Here is a 19,986-nt window from a genome sequence, read left to right as displayed (position 1 = left end):
TTGCTCAAGCAGGACCGAGGCGAAGCGGCGTCAGACGGCGCCGTCCCCATCCCCGTCTCGGAGAAGCGTCTTCGCGCCCCGCGCCAGCCCGAATGTGTCAGTCCCTTTGTCCGCGTCCCGCCGGGCTGCGGGCGGTCCTCCCGTCACACGGGCAGCGCTTTGCCGCGGCGGCGCAGCGCGGCGCTCAGGAGCCCGCCCAGGCGGCGCAGGCCGGCGGCACCCCCGGGCAGCGCGGCCAGCAGCGCGGCGGCGGCGGCGCCCAGCTGCACGGCGGCGCCCAGCGCGGTCAGGACGCCGCTGCGCAGCCCCAGCGCCGCGTACAGCGTGCCGCCCAGCGCGCCCACGTACACCAGGCTGCCGCGGCTGGGCTCCCGCAGCAGGCGGGCGGGTCCCCGCAGCAGCGCGGCGGCGCCCAGGGCGCACAGCGAGCCCAGGGACCAGAGCAGCGCGAACTTGCGGGCGCGGAGCAGCAGCAGCGGCGCGTACAGCGCGGCAAGCCCGAAGCAGAGCGCGGCCAGCAGCAGGCACAGCCCGCTCCCCACCAGCCGCTGCCAGCGCGACAGACCCGGCAGGCAGGGGTCCGGCTCGGCCGCCCACGGCCAGCCCGACCCGGGAGCGGCCGCCGCCGCCTGGGAGGAGCCGCGGCCCGGCGGGAAGGGGTTCAGCGGGCCCAGCCAGGCCCCCAGGCCGCCGCCGCTCGCCGCTTCCTCCTGCGAGCAGCCGGCGGGCGGCGGCGCGGGGGTGGCGCTGGAGCCGGCGGCGGCAGCGGCCTTGGACTGCGCCAGGTACTCCTGCAGCTGCCGGCCCAGGTCCGCCATGGCTGGGCCGGGGGCCGCTGGCAGGGGCTACAAGGCGCCACCCGCCCTCGCCGCCGCCATCTTGCGGAGTAGCTACATCCGGGTTACCGGCCATCTCCGGCGGGCCCGCCCTCGCGGGGGCGGTGCGCGTGCGCCCGGCGCTGAGGCGGGACGGGTCGGGCCGATCCGCTTCGCTCGGTTCCCCGCAGGTTGGGGGTCTGTGACCGCTTCTTGTCGCCTGCTCGCAGTTTTAAAGAAAAGGCAGATTTGCCCGACAAAAGGAGCGGGGAAGCCCGTCAGGCGAGAGGCGCCATGAGCGACCTGTGTGGGTTGTGTCGGCGCTGCGGGGCGAGCCCGCGCCAGCTGCGCCTTGTGAGGTGACGGAGCGCTCGGCGGCTGCGGGCGGTGATGGTTTGCGGCTTCAACAGCTGGAAGGAGGATGGTGTCATAGTCAAAATGTAGATTGGTGAGAGAAGGATGGTGTTTGAGATCGATACAGCTGCCAGGTGGCCCCACGGGACACTGCCGGGTGACGGCCCACCGGCTGGAGCCGCCGAGGGCAGCCCTGGGCCCCAGCCAGCACCTGCAGTCTCCTCACACGATCCAAGGGATCTCTGCTTCTCTAAAGGAGAGCTGCAAGAGAAGAGACATTATATGTTGGCACCCAGAAACCATTACAACAGGGGAGACCAGAGATGTAGAGAATGACTGGGAGCTTGTCTGTTTATTACTGTGTACTCAGTCAAATCTGCTAAATTGTTCACTGTGTTAATAAGATGACCCATTACTCGTTCCCAACCAACCATTAAACCAAAATAAGATCATCTGAGTTCTTCGCCCTAGTTTAAATAACTAATTAAAAACAGCGAATGCTTATTTGACCTGTATTATTCTAAATGTTTACTGCAGAACTGAAAACAAGATGTTTGGACAACATGAAACACAGAGAGCACAGAGTTTCCATCATCAGTCCCAAAGCTTGCCGCAGTGTCCGTAGCAATGGTGAGTCACATCATGCTTGCTACGTTACGGGATGTAAAGAAAGTTTGAAACAGCTTTTGGGCAGAAGCTCCCTGTTCCATTTGGTGCCTCATTTTAGCATTGATACATTATGGTACATGTCAGAGAACATAAAACTCTTTAAGTGCTCAGCACAAAGTTGGATGATGGGCAAGAAGGGATTAGATGTTATTAAAAATGTCATGCTTGGAGGGGTCCTTGTTAGGGAGCGCAATCCCTCTTCCTTTTGGCAGCAAAGGATGCCATCCAACTGCTTTCTAGCAGATGGCCTTCCAGATGTGTCTTCTGCTGCCCTGAGGGTAAAACACGCTGGGAAGGTGTGTTCCCCTCGCCCTGGGTATGAGCAGCGGCTGCTCCAGCCTGGCGCGGCTTCCTCGTTTGCTGAAAGATATTACATCAATGAGGTTTATGTCAAATAGAACTGTATACCAGGTACCAGCTTCGTAATAGAACTGCACCCTCGGCGTTTCTCTTTTCCCTCCAAGGCTCGTAGTAGCAACCGAAGTGTTTGCTACCAGGTGGGGCAAAGCAGCCCCCGGCAACGGGGCAGAGGCAGCAGCCGTGCTCGGGGGCCGGCAGGAGGCTCCGCCGCTTCGTTACTCCGTATTTCTTTCCCTTTATAGGAAAAGTATGCGCGGGGCTGGGGGGGCTGCCCTGAGTCATCGGGGGCCGCGGCTCCCGCCCACGCCCAGGGGGCCCGGGCCGGCGGGCCGGGGCGGGGTTTGCGCTGCCCGGCGGGCCCGCAGTCGCTGTGCCGAGCCGCGTGTCCCTCCGGCACGGCCCCTCCGGCACGGCCCGGCACGGCGCCGCCATGACGGGCAGGTAAGAGCGGGGAGCGAGGCCCGGGGAGCCCGGCCGGCGGGCGAAGGTCGGTCCCGCCGCCTGGCCCCGGTGGGCTGTCCCTACCTTCACTGGCTCTGCGGGGAAGGGTTGGGAACAGCTTCTGTTTGCCCGGGATGCGCCCGATGGGAGGCGGTCGGGGGAGAGGACGTTTCCCCGGAGAGGTTCGGGAGCGGGGCGCGTTCGGGCTGGGGGAGAACAGCTGCCGCTGTGCCCTGGTGGAGCCCGAAACTTGACCTCTTGGAAGAGCAAAGGCTGCTCCGCTGTGCCTTACACAGCGAAGGGCGGTGCGGAGAGCAGGAACAGGGTTGGGAAGGAGCAGCGGTGGGTGTGAGCAGTGTCTGCCCCGCAGCCGAGCTCCCTGCAGCCGGGTGCTGCAGCTCAGGCGCTGACAACCCGTTCCCGCTGTGTCCCACACCGCCCCGCGCTTCGGGCCCTGCTGGCTGAGCTAAACACTGCCCCTCTGTCCACGCATTCACTCTCCTCTTCTTCGGGCTGGTCTTGGAGTTACACGTTCCAAGAGCTGTTTAAATGTGGGTCTTGATTCTCCTCCTACGCTGTCTGACACAGGAAAACTCTGTGAAGCCAGCTAATTGACAGATGTAAATGAGAAAAGCAGTCGGGAGAGCATTTATTGGCATCTTCGGAGGGTTTGCACAAATGCGTTAGTGTCTCCAATCACTTCGTTTGCCCAGCTGTAAAATAAAACCTAGGCCTTATAAAGGAGTTGGTGAAAATAAGCTTGGTTTTGTAAAATGTCTCAAAGATGAAAAGAGTGGAGAAATAATATTAAAATTAGTAGAGTGCCTTTTTTGGGATAGTCATCCTGGATCTTGCTGTCATTACTGTAATCCTGAAACATTGCTCTTCATAGATCAGCAGTAGTTTGTGTATAAGTATTAATTTTTCTTTCATGTAAGGCCTTGATGTTTGAATTATACATCTTATGATTATTCAGTGGAGATCACATTTGATGGGTTGTTAGGTATGAAAACATGCTGAATAATAGTTATATTCTTATCTATGATTTGGGTGACAGTTATTTTTCCCTCTGTGATGACAAATTTATGTTGATGGGTAGTTGTACATGCTCAAACACTTCTGGGTTTTGCCTCTTGTCTTTTGATTACGTTGTCTTTTCTGTCTTAATGGTCCCTTTTTTGTTCTTGTGATATGTGAAGTAGGTGCGTATTTACAAGATTACATTCATTTCCTTACAACTAGAGGAAGACTCAAGAGCCTTAAATGTTCACAGGTCGTGGGTACCGTACAGCTCCTAAATGGGGACAAGATGGGGAGGACCTGGGAAGAGCTGCAGCTGTAAGAACACAGCTGATTTCATTTTAGTGGATTGTGGTGTACTATTGTTTAGAATCACATGTTGACCTCAGGTGAAATCACTCAGCTGCAGAGGACAGTGGGAAATAACTGTGGACAATGATCCTTGTTGTCTTCTTTCCCGTGCTTCCTCAGAAAGCTGCTTGGTAAGGTACAGCACTATATTGACTGAGAAGCTCTGACATGAAGCATGAGGTTTTGTAGAGACTTCTGAGGTAATTGAGACACTGCAGCGTGTGCAGTTCTTCGAAGTAATGCAGGATTTCTGTCTCTTTGTCTTCAGATGTATTTCAAAGGGTTGTTATTAAATGATCAGGCCTTGGCTTTAGCTTTTGATAGGTGAATGCCAGCGTTATTTAATGTTTTCAGAAATGTTTGTCCTGGAAAGTTTGTCAGCTATGAAAATTTGTAAATTTCTGTCTGCTGTCCTTCCTAGGAGTGGTTATCTGTTCTACTAGATATGTTTCTCATAGCTGTAATTCAGCTGACTTTTTCCTTAGTAGTATTATAATCCATTTTGGGTAGCAGTTTCCCAGGAAAACAAAACCCATACAGTTCAGCATCTGTGAAACACTGTCCTGCTCATCACCCTGTATGACTGAGGCTATTTGACAGCACCATGTTTAGTGGTGTTTTCAGGCTGGGACAAGACTCTTAAGTCATTAAAAAGAATTCAGCATCAAGAACAAACTTCCTTAGATCCACTTACAGGTCCCTCTGCTAACTGTGGCCAGATGTTCAATGTTTGTTACATGGTCATTCTTAAAATCTTTAGACATTATGTAATCAAATGTTCTTCAGTTTTGAGATTCAGGGGTTTTGGGTTCGAGAAGGAGATGAACTGTTTCACAGCTGGAGCATCCCCACAATAATGAACCTTAGAAGCTTCCAGGGCCAGGAGCTTGTCATAAATGTGCCTCTGGTCTTGAAACTGTTGACACCGGGAAGGGAGTGGTTTTGCTTTGTTACGGTGTGTTAAAAGTAAGGAAGACTGGAGAACATGCCATGCTGATACATTGCTCTTTGTCGCTTCACCTTTCTTGTCAAATAGAAAAGGGCTCGCTTTTAGGTACTGTGATTACTGATGCCTTATTAGTAATTAAGATAGGCAAAAAATAACTCAATTTTCCTTTTAAGTGTTCTGTTCCATTTAGCTGCAGTTGGTGTCTTGTGAATTTAAGTAGTTACATGATTTATTTGACTGATTTTTAACATTAGGGAAAAATATAATTCCCAAAAATGCAAAGCTAGATGTGCACTTCTATTTATTCAAAGTAGAAAATTACTAAAAATTTATCAATATTTAGAAATTACATTCAAATAGGACATGTATCACAGGTTACATTGTTACAGTGTGAGTATTGTGTTTTGTTAGAGAAAACTCATAAGTAGATCATTGGAATTTGCAAATAACAATTCTGACTGCCATGTCTTGGCTGAGCTATTTTATATCTCTGTGTCTTGACTGGAAGAAGGTGGCTGTTAATAGTCCCCAGTGTCAAGAGTAGCCTGTGGTTTAAAGGGATGCTGTTCACTTTAAAAAGTCACTCTTTATTTGAACATATCTCTACCAACTAAGATCCAAAGATAATAGGACAGAAAGAAATGAGAATGATATATGTATTTCAGTTTTATTACATTACATGTTGTTTAACTACATTTGGAAACAAAGTCTGTATAAGAGATAATGTATTACATATAAAAATAGTATGTTTCTTAGCAGCCTATGTTTTGCAATGCTGAGAAATGCAATTTTATGTGATTTTTGGTGCCTTTGGAAACATAGCATAGTACCAATAAGTGAAGACTGCTTCTATAATTTGTGTTTGATATATTTGTTCCATCTCTCTGTTTTGACTTTTGCTTTTTTGAGGATTGTCAGGGGGTGGCGGGTGTTACTGTGTTTTGCCCTATTTTCTTCGTTGTTTGTGATGGACTTAACCCTGAGAATGCAAATCAGTGAATGACCAGTGAACAAAACATTGTTAAATGCCCAAAGTAGAAAATAATCCATAATTGAAGATAATTTATTTTAAGACTTTACTGCTGGGCTGTTGATTAGAAAATATCAAGGTAAAAAATGCTTGTGCTGATTTATATTGCCTTTGGAAATCTATGTAATACAAAGCCCAAAGAAAAATGTTCCTTAAATGCATGTTTCAGGGCAGAATTACTTTTGTAAGAAAATTTTGTTATCACTATACTTGGTCTATTTGGGATCTGGATACGCCTATGTACTTCCTGCAGTCAACAAAAGAAGAACAGCTGCATTTGCAGATACGCTTATTGATTGTTCCTAATCCAGCTGAGGTAAGAAATAAGAGTATATTATTTTCAATTAGGCTAACATTTGAGTAGATGCTTTTTAATTCAGTAGAGAGCTGCTGCTGTGCGTGTGTTCTGTTTTATGAAGCAACTGCAAGTAAAATGGTTTGAAAGAGGAGGAAGGAGTATAAAGTTCGATAGTATTAAGAGAGGTTCTTGGTGCTGATGAGAAAGTGCATGCATCAAACTAAGAGATGCCTCATCTCTTTGAGCTATGAGCAGCCATTTCTACTCTTCTGGGCTGAAAAATATGTTTTAATCTTATTATCTTTCCATCTAAATCTGCTCTTGGAGGCTCTCTAGACAAATTTTAACTTGTTGGAAGGTCCTTAGTAGTCTGTTCTGGGGACACAGATGTGCTTCTCTGAGGAGAGCTACTTGTGAATGCCTAGAAGAAGTCTAGCTTCTTTCTTCTCTAGTTTGGCCCAGAAAGTAACCAGCTGTAAGATTATGGCATCGATTCTGTCTCTTAAAAACGATCTGTCAAGAGGGAAAGAAGACCAAACCCGTAACATTTTCACTCTTTATGTGCGAGGCAGCGAGAGATGAGTGAGTGAGCAAGTTGTATTTGAGTGATGGGAAGACACGATGTTATTGTTTTGATGTTTTTTTTCCTTCCGTCGCCTCTTCTTCCCTTTCGAAGAAGAGATCCGTACTTTTCTGTGGAAGAGTGGTGATTTGAAAACCAGTCAAATGTCGTATGAGTCAGGAGGACAAAAGCTTAGGTGTTTGAGAGAGAAGGAGATTTTTAGCCACATTGCTTAAGGCTAAGGGAGATGATGTGGTGATGTAATAGTTTGCTTTGTGCTAAAAGCAAAAGGGTGATTTAATACTACATTTTTAAAGTGTTTTATTGCTCTAAAATTAAAAAGGTCAGTGAAAACATCCAATATGGAGGACACTTTTCTTCTTCTGTTCCATTTGTGTCGTAAAGTAGAAACGGATAAAGCACACATGCAATCTGAAAGAAATGATAGTGGCAGATTGTGGGGTGAATTTTAGATTTGGAGGTTACTAATTTGTGGTTTCGAACTTATGTTCTTTATTTGTGCCTGTTCTGCTGGGTCCCAGTAAACCCTTTTGTTTTTCTTTAAAGGACAGAAGGGATTTTGCTTTTGGTTAATACTCATCTATTACTTATAATGTCATCGTTTGTACTGCTGGGGGTTTTTTGTGGGTTTTGTTGGTTTTTTTTCTTTTTCCCTCTATAGCTTGCCAAGCTGTAGTCATGGAATATATTTCACTCTCATGCTACAAAAATCCTCCTTTTCTATAATTTTCTAAAAAATAATTTGCTGGTAATGACTCTTGAGATGTTTTTTGTGGTGATGCTGATCAAATGACACTGACTCAGATGCTCCCATCCTCCACTCCTTTCTCTTTGTTCTCTTAAAAACTGACTTCTGTATTCTCAAATCTTTATTCTTCCTACCCCCCACCATGTGTCCCAAGCCATTCGTGATGTGTGATCCTCTTTCTTGCAGGGGTGGGTGGAGAGGGCGAATGGTGGGAAGGGGAAACTCCTCTCTCAAGGCCCTGTTCAGTTCCCAGCAGAGAGCTCTGGAGGCTGGAATGACAAGTATGTTCCTTCTCCCTGCTTCCTGACCCTCCTCTGCATGCCGCTGCTGCAGGCTGGAGTGTGTCTGGAGAGTGAAAGTCTTTGTGGTTTTGTTTCTTGGAATATGCTTTACCCACATGGAAGGACGAGCTCTGTTGTTCGCAGTATCCCTAAGACATGGCGTGATGCAGCCATCTGCAGGGAACCATCTCAGAGATGCCAGGGTCAGACACTGATCTACAGTAAACTGAAGTGTTTGTTGTCAAGAGATCTAGTAATCTGTTTTGCTTTTCTGTATTTCTCTGTTGCTTTGATCAGAGAGTCTTTTTGAATTAAGTGGCTTAATTATGTGAAGACTCAGGCTTTTTTTTTTTTTTTTTTGATCTCACTAATGAAATTTATACAGCCACATTATGCAAGTCTAACAGAAAGAGTTGCTGATGTGGACTCATAGTGTGCTGGCTTAAACAGGTAATTGCTAGTGGAATACAGGAAAGAGGTTGTCTGATCTTTAAGACTGTAGCAGAATGGCAGATGAATTGTAAGAAACAATGCTCGAGCAGGAGTCTATGCATCCTGCTTTAGCTCTTCCAAAATGTAAAGGCAACTCCCAAAAGGAAGGTGACTCACTGAATATCGGTGTTGTGAGAGTTCGCTCCAGTTGTCTCTCTGCGTTCCCCTTCACAGTGGCATTGGGTGCCATGGCTGGCCTGCGACTTCGGGGGCTGGCATCCTCCAAACTTTATCAACGCCGGCAGGATCGGCTCAGTGGCACAGGGTCACTCCTGAGCAGCAGGACAGACACAGCAGCTGGGATACGTGGGTATGTCTCTGAGATGAAGGGAACGGGATTGTTGAAGCATTTTCCAAGATTTGATAGATGTTTGGTTTTGGTGGGGGGGCTTTTTAACTTAAAGCGGGAATTGTCTGCACAGAGCCAGAGGGGATGAAGTCTGTTTATTTTTGTTTCCAAGTAGATTACAAAGGAGAGGACTTTCCTGATAAGGAAGCTTTCAGTTTTTAACAATAACAGGAAAGTGACAATGGAGGACCTTCCCGTTTGGAAGCACTGGACTGGACTGTTCAGAACCAGCATCAGTGTTGGTGGTGTTAACGGTGAAGTATTTAGCCACTATGGGAATAAAGAAATGGTGACGTGCAGTGATTTTTCAAAATGTTGATTAAATTATCCTGTTCCTTGATTTTTAGGGCTCAGTAGTCCGTTTCTTCACCTACACTATTAAGAGCAAGCTAGTAGATTTTAGTTTTTGTAAATAACTACAGTCCAGCAGAAATGGAAGCTTTGAGTGTAGCTGCTTCTTGAGATTATTTAGAAATCATAAAACAAGGCTTTTTAGATCTGCCTAGGTAATTCCATTGCTTGATTTGATCATTACTTTTCCTGTGCTTTAGATTAAAATTTAAATTTGCTTCTCAGTTTTCATTGGAGTTAATTTTGGGCAGGAAAGAAATTAACAGGAATTAAACAGAACTTAGTTTTTTTTGCAGTTTGGGAGAATCAATAGCTGCAGCAGCAGTATGGAATCTGAGGTCTGTGTCACTGGAGAGATCAGTGAACATGCCGGAGAGGAGACTCTTTTTCTAGCAGTCAGAAGTTTTGAGTTTCAGTCTTTTCTTAGCAGGAGACAGATCTGATGCTTACGTGTAATCGAGCAATTGGTTTGAGCAGTGGTTCTCTTACTAGAACCCTATTTTTCCCACTGTTTTCTCCTTAGCCTACAGCTGTTAGTTGGTAAATTTTCAGTTTTTCTTACACAAAGTTGTGAGTGTGAATGTATGACAATTGAGTGATGAGGTGAGTAAGAAGGTAGAAAAAAAATGTTGATGCCATTGAGTGGAGAGGATGCTGTCCAGGAAGACTGAAAAGCACAGAAGGGACTGGGGAGAGAAAATAGGCTTTGAAAAAGCAGCAGTGTAAAACAAACAGCAGAGTGTGAACTGAAGATAGGAAGGATGGACAGATAAATGCACAGACACAGTCACCTCGCATTGTCAAAATGTAGTTTGCTTTCAGCTACCTGTGTTTTATTGTAAGCTCTAAGAGCCTTCCAGGAAGAAGGTGAAGGCACCATATTTTTTTTCCCATGATTTCCAATTATTACGTCTAAAAATTTTTTTTTGAGTTTGTAACACAACCGAGATTTTTTTTTTAAGCCTTGATTTAAAGATAAAAATAAGAGTTTAGAACTCTCTCTTATGTACTTAGTCCACTATGCAGAAAGAATGCCCTTTTCTTGACAGTGTGTTTGTAGTAGTCAGTACTACTGTAATATAGTTTTATAGGAGAGCAAGGTTAGTTCTCATCTGCCTTCTATGTCAGCTAGATCTCAGGAGCTTGGTGTTTGGAACATGCTTATTTGTCTGAGATGTCTTTTTAAACCTGTGCTGTTAGGTGTTCTGTGTGAGGCTCCTAGCAGACGTGATCTGGGCAGTGCTGGCACAGCAGTGCTGACAGTGGTAGTTCTCCAAATGTCCTGCATTGGGCTTAAGCCCATCAGTAAGTCCAGGCAGAGCGGAGCAGGGCAAGGAGCTTGCTCTGAAACTGGGCACAACTGGGACCACAGGGACGTGATGCTGGGAATGAGAACGCCCAGGGGCTGGCACTGTGCTGTGCTGAAGGGGACAGGCTGTGTGTGTACTGCTGGGGTGACACGTGTGCGCAACAAGGCAGACCATGCTTGTATGGAAACGATATGCTGGCAGCATTTTTAGTGAGGCCAAGCAGATTCAAAAGAAATAATTTTTGCAGCTACCAGAGTGATTTAGGGGGGAAATGTCACATAAATTTAATACATTTTTCACAACATAGTTCCTGAAGCAAAGAAAGCATAAAGCTACCTATCCTGCTTTTACTCAGCAGATGACAGTGCTGAAAATTATAATCTGTTGGGGAATTTTATCTCCTGAATTATTTGTATTTTATCCACAGTTTCTGAGCTACTGATAATTTTTGTTTCTCCCTCCTGATTGGTCCTGATAGTTTAACTCCTTTCTTTAGGCAAATGAGAGTAATCCAAAAGTAGTGTTGCTTCTAGTTGATGATAATAAATTGATGAATACATTTGGGAATGATTATCTTATCTGTGCTGGTAAAGAAACATCCCATTTTAGCTTCTTTGAGATAATAGAAGTGAAGAAGAGAAAGATTAAATATAAGAAGTTATTTATCAATAGACATTGTGGGTGAACTGGTACATGCTTGATAATAAAAGGGTGTTTTTCCTGTGTAAGAAATATAATCTGTTTAAAACCTCTACATTTCATTATGTTGTTGATGTTTCCCCAGGCTGAGTGAACAATGATAAGTATGTGTCTTTTTAAGTAATCAGTCGTGGTTTACTGGAAACAAGGACTGAATTGTGTAGAGATGTTGTAGGACTTTTTTTCTGTATGAATACCAGACCAGCCATATGGCAGACCAGCCATTCAGATGCTGCATTCTATTCTCAGCTTAATGTGTGAAGGAGTGGAATTTCTTTTTTTTTTAAACCCTTGGCTTCTACTAATAGGAAATTGCTGTTGCTGGTAGGCCAGGGAGTGATGGGGAGCCATGTTTTTCTTAATTTTTGTTGTCCCTGTGTAGTAAATAAGAATAAAAAGTATTTCTTGCATTGAGAGTTTGCGGGCTGTGTGGTTGAGGAAGATACGTGGAGAGAAACAGTATTCATTTCTTATTTAGCTGGCTGAAAAAATACTTAAATAGGGAATGAACAGAAAACTCAATGCAAGTAGAAGGAGAAATGCTGAGAATGTGAAACTATGCACATAGTTTTATCAGATACACAACAAATCAAATAATACATTGGACAAATGAGGCTTTTTTTTCTCAAAAACATTCTATGACAAGTTTAATAATAACCTTAAACAAGTTATATAAGTTTGGGAAAGTTGTCCCGATAAAAGTCAATTGCAGTGAAGAGATTTTGGATGAATGATAAGGGTAGTTGAGGGCTCTTCTTTCAGCAGAAGTTCATGAACTGATATGCTTCCTCTTTCTTTTTTCTTTAAATGAGTCATTGTCTGTGAAATGAATCATAAAGTCTAGTCCACAAATTGTCAGCTATGCTATGGGGACTCTCCTGGAGATTTCTGATTTTTATTCTAGCTGCTGGTGTTAGCAATCAGGACACATAACCACAGGCGTAGTTATATGCGGTGCTTTATTTCAGTGCTGGGAAACCAGAGGTTCGCACCCAAAGCTGGCTTCACTGGTCAGTTTAAGTTACACAGTATTTATACAGTCCATTCACATACATGTTCATATATTCATTAAGATACGTAACGGTTACTCAACATTGATTGCAACATCGATTGCAACATCTTGGAACTATTTTGATCATGTGCAGTGTCCTCTGGTGGTCTTTCAGGGGGTCTTCAGGATGAAGTAAGTAGTCTTCATCACTTCTATCCCTTTCACCTTTGGGCACTGCACAGGCGTATTACTTCTGTAGCTAGATAACTGCTGACTTGCTCAACCTCCGGAGATGCTGCATGTACTTCTCCTCACTCTATGCGTGTTTAGGCCAAGATAAAGCTAGGTTGTTAAGATAAGAGTATACTCGAACACGATATGCTTGAACATCCTTTCAGGGACAGTTTACAAAACTGATTCATCCTTTCAGGAACATTTTGTAAAACTGGTTCTGTTGCTAACACTGGCATCTATGAACTACACAAGAGGGGACAGCTTTCTAGGTTTTTTACTTTTCTCTGTCCTAGGCATCTGTGTGTATACATACTAGAAATTACTAGGTGAATGTTATCGTATTGTGATATCTTCAGCATACACTGGCTTCTACTGGTAGACCCCCCCCCCCCCCCCTTTTTTTTTTCCTGTGGTAATACAGACCAATTTTCCTGAATCCGTATGAGAATATGATCTGACATTTGTTAGGCCAAATGTATACGAAACCACTGGTTTTGGAAGATAGATCCGTATTGACTTTAGTGATATAAGAAGGTAAAATGCTTTTAAATCTTTCTGTAGCACAGGTACCAGTGGCACCCGGTGGGTCTCCCAATTAACTTCCACTTCTTATAAAGAAGGAAATTTTTAAAATTTAATTTTATTTGAGAGCAGTGCTGATACTTTGTAGTAAATAATTCTGAAAAGTCAAAGCATGAGAAACTCACACCTAATTATAATGGTAAGTAACTCGTTTCTGTAAATTAGATACTTTGACAAAGATAATTTGTTTAAGATAGAGCACATATGGTGAGAGATGGGAAAAAGCATTGTTTGAGTGCTGGTATTTTTGGGGTTTGTGCAGGACAGGATAGCTTCAGGATGTTGAGCTCGTCATGTTTTAACAGCCTTTCCTGTCTTTGTGTCACCGCTTATTGTTGAAACAGAGGAAGATTCTGTATTGTTACTGAGTTGCAAAAAACAAGTGAGCAAGCAATGCAAGAAGCACTCCATATTGGGGACTGTCCTTTGTGGAGAAGGCTCAGGTCTAAATATCTTATGATTGACACAGTAAATCAGACTTCCATGGTAACTCTTGGCAGCACCATCAGAAATATGATTTTGGTGTTGCTTTTCCACTCCCGATGCTGCTGGCAGAAGCATTTTTGCAGCAGTGTGGTAAACTGAATCATAAAATTGCTCTGAATTAGAACTGTTCCCCCTCCCCCTTCCAGCCTTGGTTAATTTTAACCTTGGTTTTGCACAAGGAAGAGGGCACATACGGTTGTGTAGTTGAGAGAAGTTGTGAAACTATGGTATACGTGAAAGTAAAACTTCTGAATAAATGCAAAGGTCATACCTTTAAAAGGGCAATGCCGAAGTAGCAAATTCTAGCTTGAGTGTAGAAGGATAAAATGTATTAAGTAAAAACGGAAACCAAGTCATTCATGAGAAGAGCAGAGAGGTAAAACTTGGGCAATGGTGGTCAAAGAGCCACAGCTACTGGTTGGTATTACAGGAGACATGTTGGTCAGCAGCTGTTGTGGGATTTAGTTGTCTCCTGTTTTGTGCTTCCAACAAAGTTCAGATGGCTTATATTAATAGTTGATGCAGAGAAATGTTGTTTTGTGTACAGGTTCTTCCTTTTGTTATTTTATTTTATTTTTCCCCGGGCTAATAGTTTCTCTCATGAGTAACAAGTGACACTCATTAGCTCATTTGCGTTGTGGCATTTCTTGGACAACTGTGGCTGTATCACGGTCATCCTTCTTATACTTGTATACTTATATCTTGTCAGTGTCAACCAAGTCCTTCTAGCTCAAACGTTTTGAATTTTTTTTAATGTTTTCAATTTCCCAGTCTTTGAAGGGCTTGTTCTGTGCTGTTTTGCAAAATCATTCATGATTTTTTGCTGTGTATCATATTCTGCTGTTAAAATGGTATTGAAATACCTTGAGCAAAATTCCATAGCTAGGAGATGGACCTTTGGCATCATCACACATCAACATCATGGTAAATAGACTCTTGATATTCTCTTGCTTTTGCAAACAACTAAGATAATGGTGGTGATGGCTTCTGTTCCTTCCCTGGAGTACTGTTAAAGTGCATTTGGAGAAAGAAGAGGAAAATCAGAATTTTGTAAAAGTTGATTTTGTGTTTATAAAGCAAAAAAACTGAACACAACCTTAGATCGTGCTTTGTTGTTAATGTGTAGAGTGCCACACTTGCTGTCGTGTGGGAAACGATGAGACTCACCGAAACGCAGTTTTGCTTCGTTTTCTCCCGTAACCCAGAGGAGCTTTTTCACTGATGTTGACATGAGGCTTTCCTAACCATGGCTGGTGGCTAGCTCAAGTTTTTGGAATTCAGGCATCACATTCTTCAGGAGTGAAAAGTACTTGAAGACATTATATTTTCAAGTCCTTGTACACATTTTCATGATCTAACTGAAAGAGTGGTGATTGAAAACTAAGGCGATTAAGTCTCTTGGCTTTGCTACAAACACTGATGGTTTTGTGTTGTCATATTCCCTTGCTGCTCTGTCAGGATAAAATAGTTTCTTTAACCTGTGATCTCTAGTTTATGAAATTACAGGATTTCCTGCTTGTCCATAATTCCGGTCTGTGTCTGTTTTCTTAAAGCTCCTTCATACTGCAATAGGGAAACAAGTTGTAATAAATTTCTGCTAAATCAGTACTCTGTTATTGAAATTATTACCAGCTCCCTTGGTCTTTGCCACCCTTGGAATTGCAGTGGAAAACGGAAGTCTGTTTTTACCAAGCCATTACTCCAGGTCACAACGTAGCATGTTTGTACAGACTGCAGGTGTGATACATGTGGTGCAGCTCCGTCAGCTGAAGCACTGGACAGTTTTGTTGCGTCAGGAGTATGTCAGGTCGTAGAATAACACTAATAGTGGAAATTCAGTTCAAAGTAGCTTTGAATATAAAACGAAAGAAAGAAGACTTTAAAACCAAGCCACCTTTCATTTTATGTATACGTTATATGCTTCAGGAAAACTAGTACACAAATTTTTCAGAGATTTTTGACATGATAGAGATGTTTTAATCTCCCACCTATAAAACTGCTCTTTCCAATCACAGAATTTAGAAGGTGCCCAGAAGGCACAGAATTGTTTTTCTATGTCTAAAAGTGTAACAACATTGAATTTGTATACTATTGGATGGTCTAGTGGTTGAAAGAAAGATTGCATTGCAACAAAAAACTGAGACTCTTCAGGTTTTTTTCATCCCTTTTTGGGCATGTGCTATATGATTTGAAAACTACATTATGTTAGTATATAAATAATTTACATTAACATGATGGTAAGTGTGAACATTTTGTGGAAGAGGTTAGAGTTGTTCTACATTTTAGGGCAGATAGAGGAAACACCCTTTGCATGATTTGCAAATGTGGGTTTGGGTTTTTTTAGCCTCACTTTCTGAGGAAATGAAGCTGATGTATTTGCCAAGCCAATCAGAGAGACTTCTCTCTTCCCATTCCTTTTTAATCCTTTGACAGTTTCAGCTAATATGTCAGGAAGACAGAGGTGTTGTATATAATTATTTTCCAATGAACCTTGAGTATATAAGCTGCCGGATAGAGAGGGAAATGCCCTCTTAATTCCTACAGTAAAGAAGAGACTGCAGTGGGATATCAGTGCTTATTGCACATCAGAAAATCCTCAGAAGTGCATGTCCTGAGACCAGAAATCCCAAGAAGTCAGAATCGTTGTGTTTGCTGCTCTACAAACTACTGGTTTATTTAAAATTGTGGCTATTTGGTATGAGCTATTAGCAGGATGACATAATGAGGTGAAAAGCTGGTGAAGCAGCCAAAAGTGCGCAATAGATATGTCTGCTACATGAGCTCATTCTGCCACGTGGGAGCTGCAAGAACATTATTTCTAACTGATGTCAATGCTGAATGGACTCAGTGGTCCTTTTTTTTTTTTTTTTCATGTAAAAGGGAGTTTAAAGCAATGGAAATGTTGTGTTCATAGATGTTGGGGAAAACTTGGATGATATGAGTATACTCATGGTTGACTGTGACATCACTCATGTTCTTACTCTTGTCTTTATTCCAGTAATATGTCTGATGCTCTCGCAAATGCAGTATGTGAACGCTGCCAGACTCGATTTGATCCTGCAGAGAGGATTGTGAACAGCAATGGGGAGCTCTATCATGAAAATTGCTTTGTCTGTGCTCAGTGTTTTCGCCAGTTCCCAGATGGACTTTTTTATGAGGTGAGATCTCATACTGTATGTAAGAGAACAGAAATATCTCCATTAAAAGGCAAGCAATTATGTGACAATTCTGGCAGAAAGGTGAATTTCCATCTTTCTTGCATGTTTAATTTCTTAGCCCTAAACTTTTGATGCTATCTTTTTGAGGGGCTTCCCACTTAATTTCCTTTTTTTTTTTCTCTTGCATACTCCTTCATATACATCAGTAACAATAAAAACCTGTGTGCTTACTCTTAGAGTGAAAGGCATTTCAAAAAGTATACAGAAAATGTTTCTTAATATTTCCTTGGACACGTCTTTACTTTTAGATATTTTGTACCAAACATTTCCAGTTGGGCAACTGAAACTGGTGAACTCAGTTGAAATATTCAGGCTGAAATATTTTTACAGAGTATATCTGAGAATGTATTTTGAATAACACATTATTTTAAACATGCTGTGTTCCTTATTTGCCTAGAGTTCTACTCTTGTGTAGGAGGAGTAGTTCTGAATTACATTATTAAAAAAACTAAAACAAAAATGAAGTTAAAGCCAACTAGAGGAAAAGGACTTTGGATACTTCAAGATTTTTACTGTCTTGTAGCAGCATTGCTATTGATTTAAATGTTTGTTACACAAATTGACCATAAGGCTGAAGCCATATCTGGATATTTCTTTAAGAAAAATCCTTAGGAGTTTAAAATCAGGTGGAGGCAGCTAGAACTGGAAAACTTCGATGACCCTGACTAATTCTTCATTTCAATGGAAAATCATGCTGAACTATCAGAATGTAATTCATTTATTCATGAAGACTCCTTCTCTCTTGTTTTGTTCACAGTTTGAAGGTCGGAAGTACTGCGAGCATGACTTTCAGATGCTGTTTGCTCCTTGCTGCGGGGAATGTGGTAAGATGTGGTGCATGTCAACACCGTGGGTTAACAGGTCTGTGCAAGCCTCCCACCACTGCAGTGACTTCCAGCCCTGGGTTGGGACTGTTGAGGTTATTTTAAGGAGCTCTAGAGGGAAACAAAGCATGATACCAGCAGTGATTTGGGATGTCCCATTTGGAGAATAAGTGTTAGGGGTTTTTTTCAAAGTTAGACTATAGTTCTTGTGGGGTTAAAGTGGAAGGATTATGAAGGGCAGTAAACTTTTGATAGCTGTTTTCGTCATGCATCTCAAGGCGTTGCTTTCCTCTTGCAGGTGAGTTCATCATTGGGCGTGTTATCAAGGCAATGAACAATAACTGGCACCCAGAATGTTTCCGCTGTGAGCTCTGTGATGTAGTACTTGCTGACCTGGGATTTGTGAAGAACGCGGGCAGGTAAGACAGAGCAGGAGCTCTTGAAGTTGTATCAGTGTGTTATTGATACAGTAGTGAGATGTTGAGAGTGGTCGGTTGGTTGTATACTGAGAAGTAAAGCTTGAAAAGGTACGGAGGAAGCTTTAAGGAATAGACTGTGTTCTTCATCCAATGAAACACATAGAGAGCAGAAACTCAGAGTTTAGTAGCTAGTGTATGGGTTCTGGGAAACAAAGGGATTTCAGGCAAAAGCTGAATAGCAAGTGAGAAAAAGGGATTATGTAATTCTGGGCAGGCTATTTATCAAGTAAGCTGCTGGGCAGGAAATCATGTTATTCTCCTGGCCTTCTTGCTATATCTTGAGGATTACAGCAAAGCCTGTTCAGCATGTGATTCCCTTGGTCTTCAGAAATCATTCATTTTATATACAGAAATATAAAAATGAGACCTAAAGGTTGACTAATACTTTTAATTAAGAAATAAGGGATAAAAACATAAAAGGGAACTTGTACAAAAGAATACCATGATAAGAAAATAAAACAATCCAGCAGATAGCAGACAGTGTCACACAATCCATAGTTAATTTCAGGCTTTCATAAGTCTTGAGCAAAGCCTAGTAGTTTCCTAGAGTTTATGTTCTTGCTACTAAATGGTGAAGAAGGGAAGGTTATACACTAGTTCCCTGTCCAGCAGGGAGCCCTCTCAGCTCCTTTTTCTCTTCAGTCCTGTGTGCAACTTCTGTGCCTTTGTTTTTGAAGTTGGGCATAAATGATTTTCTTTTGACACCTAAGCTTGTATTTTAACTTTTAGGGCTGTTGTGATAGCACCTAGGGGTGTTCTTGGGTGTTTTGGGAAATCAGCCAGAATTGAAGCAGTTCAAGCAAGATAAAAGTATGTTTGATTTTATAATTTGCGGACCAAATCTGAAATGGTAAGGAACTCATTCCCAAAAGAATAGAAGAGAGAGATGTGTGTATATGTATCTGTATGTAAAAAATATAGTTAATCTGTCACGTGATTTCCTGTAATATTTATCTCCATAGCATAGAAGCAGTATTCTAATAAATACTATTGGGAACTCTTGGGTTCTTTTTGTTGCTTCTCATTGTACCTGGTTTTCCCTGGTCTGCCTGTCACTTCCAGATGTATTCCACTGGATGCAGTTTCTGTCAGTGAGGCTAGGTAAGATAATCCCTACTTTATCTGTAGTGAATTAATAACCTTGCTAGATAAGTCACAAAAAATAACTGTAAACCACCTCAAAGACAGGAATCTCTTCTGGACGAAATATACTTCACTTCTTCGTATGCTTACATTTCTTCACTTCTGCTGTTTGGCCTCATATTCTTATGATTCAGTAGGTAGTAAAAATAAAAGCAGTATTCTTAAACAGCCCTTTTCTGTTCTTTAGTTTGAGAGTTACCAGGGTACCTGATGTTTTGCGGGTAACTATGTGAAAGAGGCATTATTGTAAATATTGTCCAACCTCTGTTTGCAGCCTTAAGACAATAGCACAGGGCAGATGGAAAAGATAGTGTGAAGTTTAGTGCTCATCTGCAGCTCTGAATGCTGGGAAGAAGAAAATATAAATCCCATCTTAATTCCAGTCCAGGTTGGGTGCAGTGCAGCATTTTGGTCTTTTTTTTTCTTGCTACGATTTAGTCCCAAGTTTCTGTCTATTGTGTGTAAACACATTGAATTTGGAGACTTGAACAAGATGTGCAAGTATGCTGTCTTTTCATCAGGCAGGTCTATCTCAAGAGTGGATCTCTACTGCTGGCACAATATAAAAAAATAAAGTAGGCTGCATGCATTGTGCAGAGGAAGAGTCGTTACTGAATGCTTTGGAAATTAAGTTCTTTTTTATAAGGAAAAGAAAACCTCTTTGCTCCCTTCTCTATTCCTAACTGTTCAGCCCTCAGTTTCATGTCTTGGAAGTCAGCAGAACTGTACTTTGCAGTTTCATTAAGACAAGAACATGTGATCTTGGTTGTCAGAGGGGTTCTTGCTAATTGCAGTCCCATAAAAATAACAGAACTTCCCTCCTCAGGATGAGTGTGACTCTGGGTAGACTATCTCGCTGCATATTTGTGCTCTCGGCTGATTTTGGTGGGATAGGTCGTTCTTAAATTGAAACAGTGACAAGAGCCATG

The 19,986-nt window shown here is 42.9% G+C and overlaps 2 protein-coding genes across 5 annotated transcripts in view; one reads left to right on the top strand and one right to left on the bottom strand.

Annotated features, from left to right (window-relative positions):
* Positions 1–24: 24 nt before the first annotated feature.
* Positions 25–895, bottom strand: SFT2D3 (SFT2 domain containing 3). The gene has a single exon (XM_080349519.1). The coding sequence runs from the start codon at positions 816–818 to the stop codon at positions 144–146; it is 675 nt and encodes a 224-aa protein (XP_080205645.1). The 5' UTR covers positions 819–895; the 3' UTR covers positions 25–143.
* An 855-nt stretch (positions 896–1,750) lies between these two features.
* The window catches only part of LIMS2 (LIM zinc finger domain containing 2), a 33,383-nt gene continuing 15,147 nt past the window's right edge, over positions 1,751–19,986 (top strand). The window contains exons 1-4 of one of the 4 annotated variants that reach the window (XM_080349516.1): positions 1,751–1,799; positions 16,392–16,551; positions 17,369–17,435; positions 17,734–17,854. In XM_080349516.1, the coding sequence (XP_080205642.1) occupies positions 16,396–16,551; positions 17,369–17,435; positions 17,734–17,854 (344 nt within the window). In that variant the 5' untranslated portion in view covers positions 1,751–1,799; positions 16,392–16,395. Of the gene's footprint in view, positions 1,800–2,601; positions 2,640–6,247; positions 6,306–16,391; positions 16,552–17,368; positions 17,436–17,733; positions 17,855–18,992; positions 19,016–19,986 lie in introns of those variants that run through there. The other 3 variants (XM_080349515.1, XM_080349517.1, XM_080349518.1) reach the window with 3 other exon arrangements.

The sequence above is a fragment of the Nesoenas mayeri genome (assembly GCF_963082525.1).
Source record: "Nesoenas mayeri genome assembly, chromosome: 9".
NCBI classification, from domain to species: Eukaryota; Metazoa; Chordata; class Aves; order Columbiformes; family Columbidae; genus Nesoenas; species Nesoenas mayeri.
Note: the sequence above shows the minus strand (reverse complement) of the source record. Positions and strands in the feature narration are given on the sequence as shown.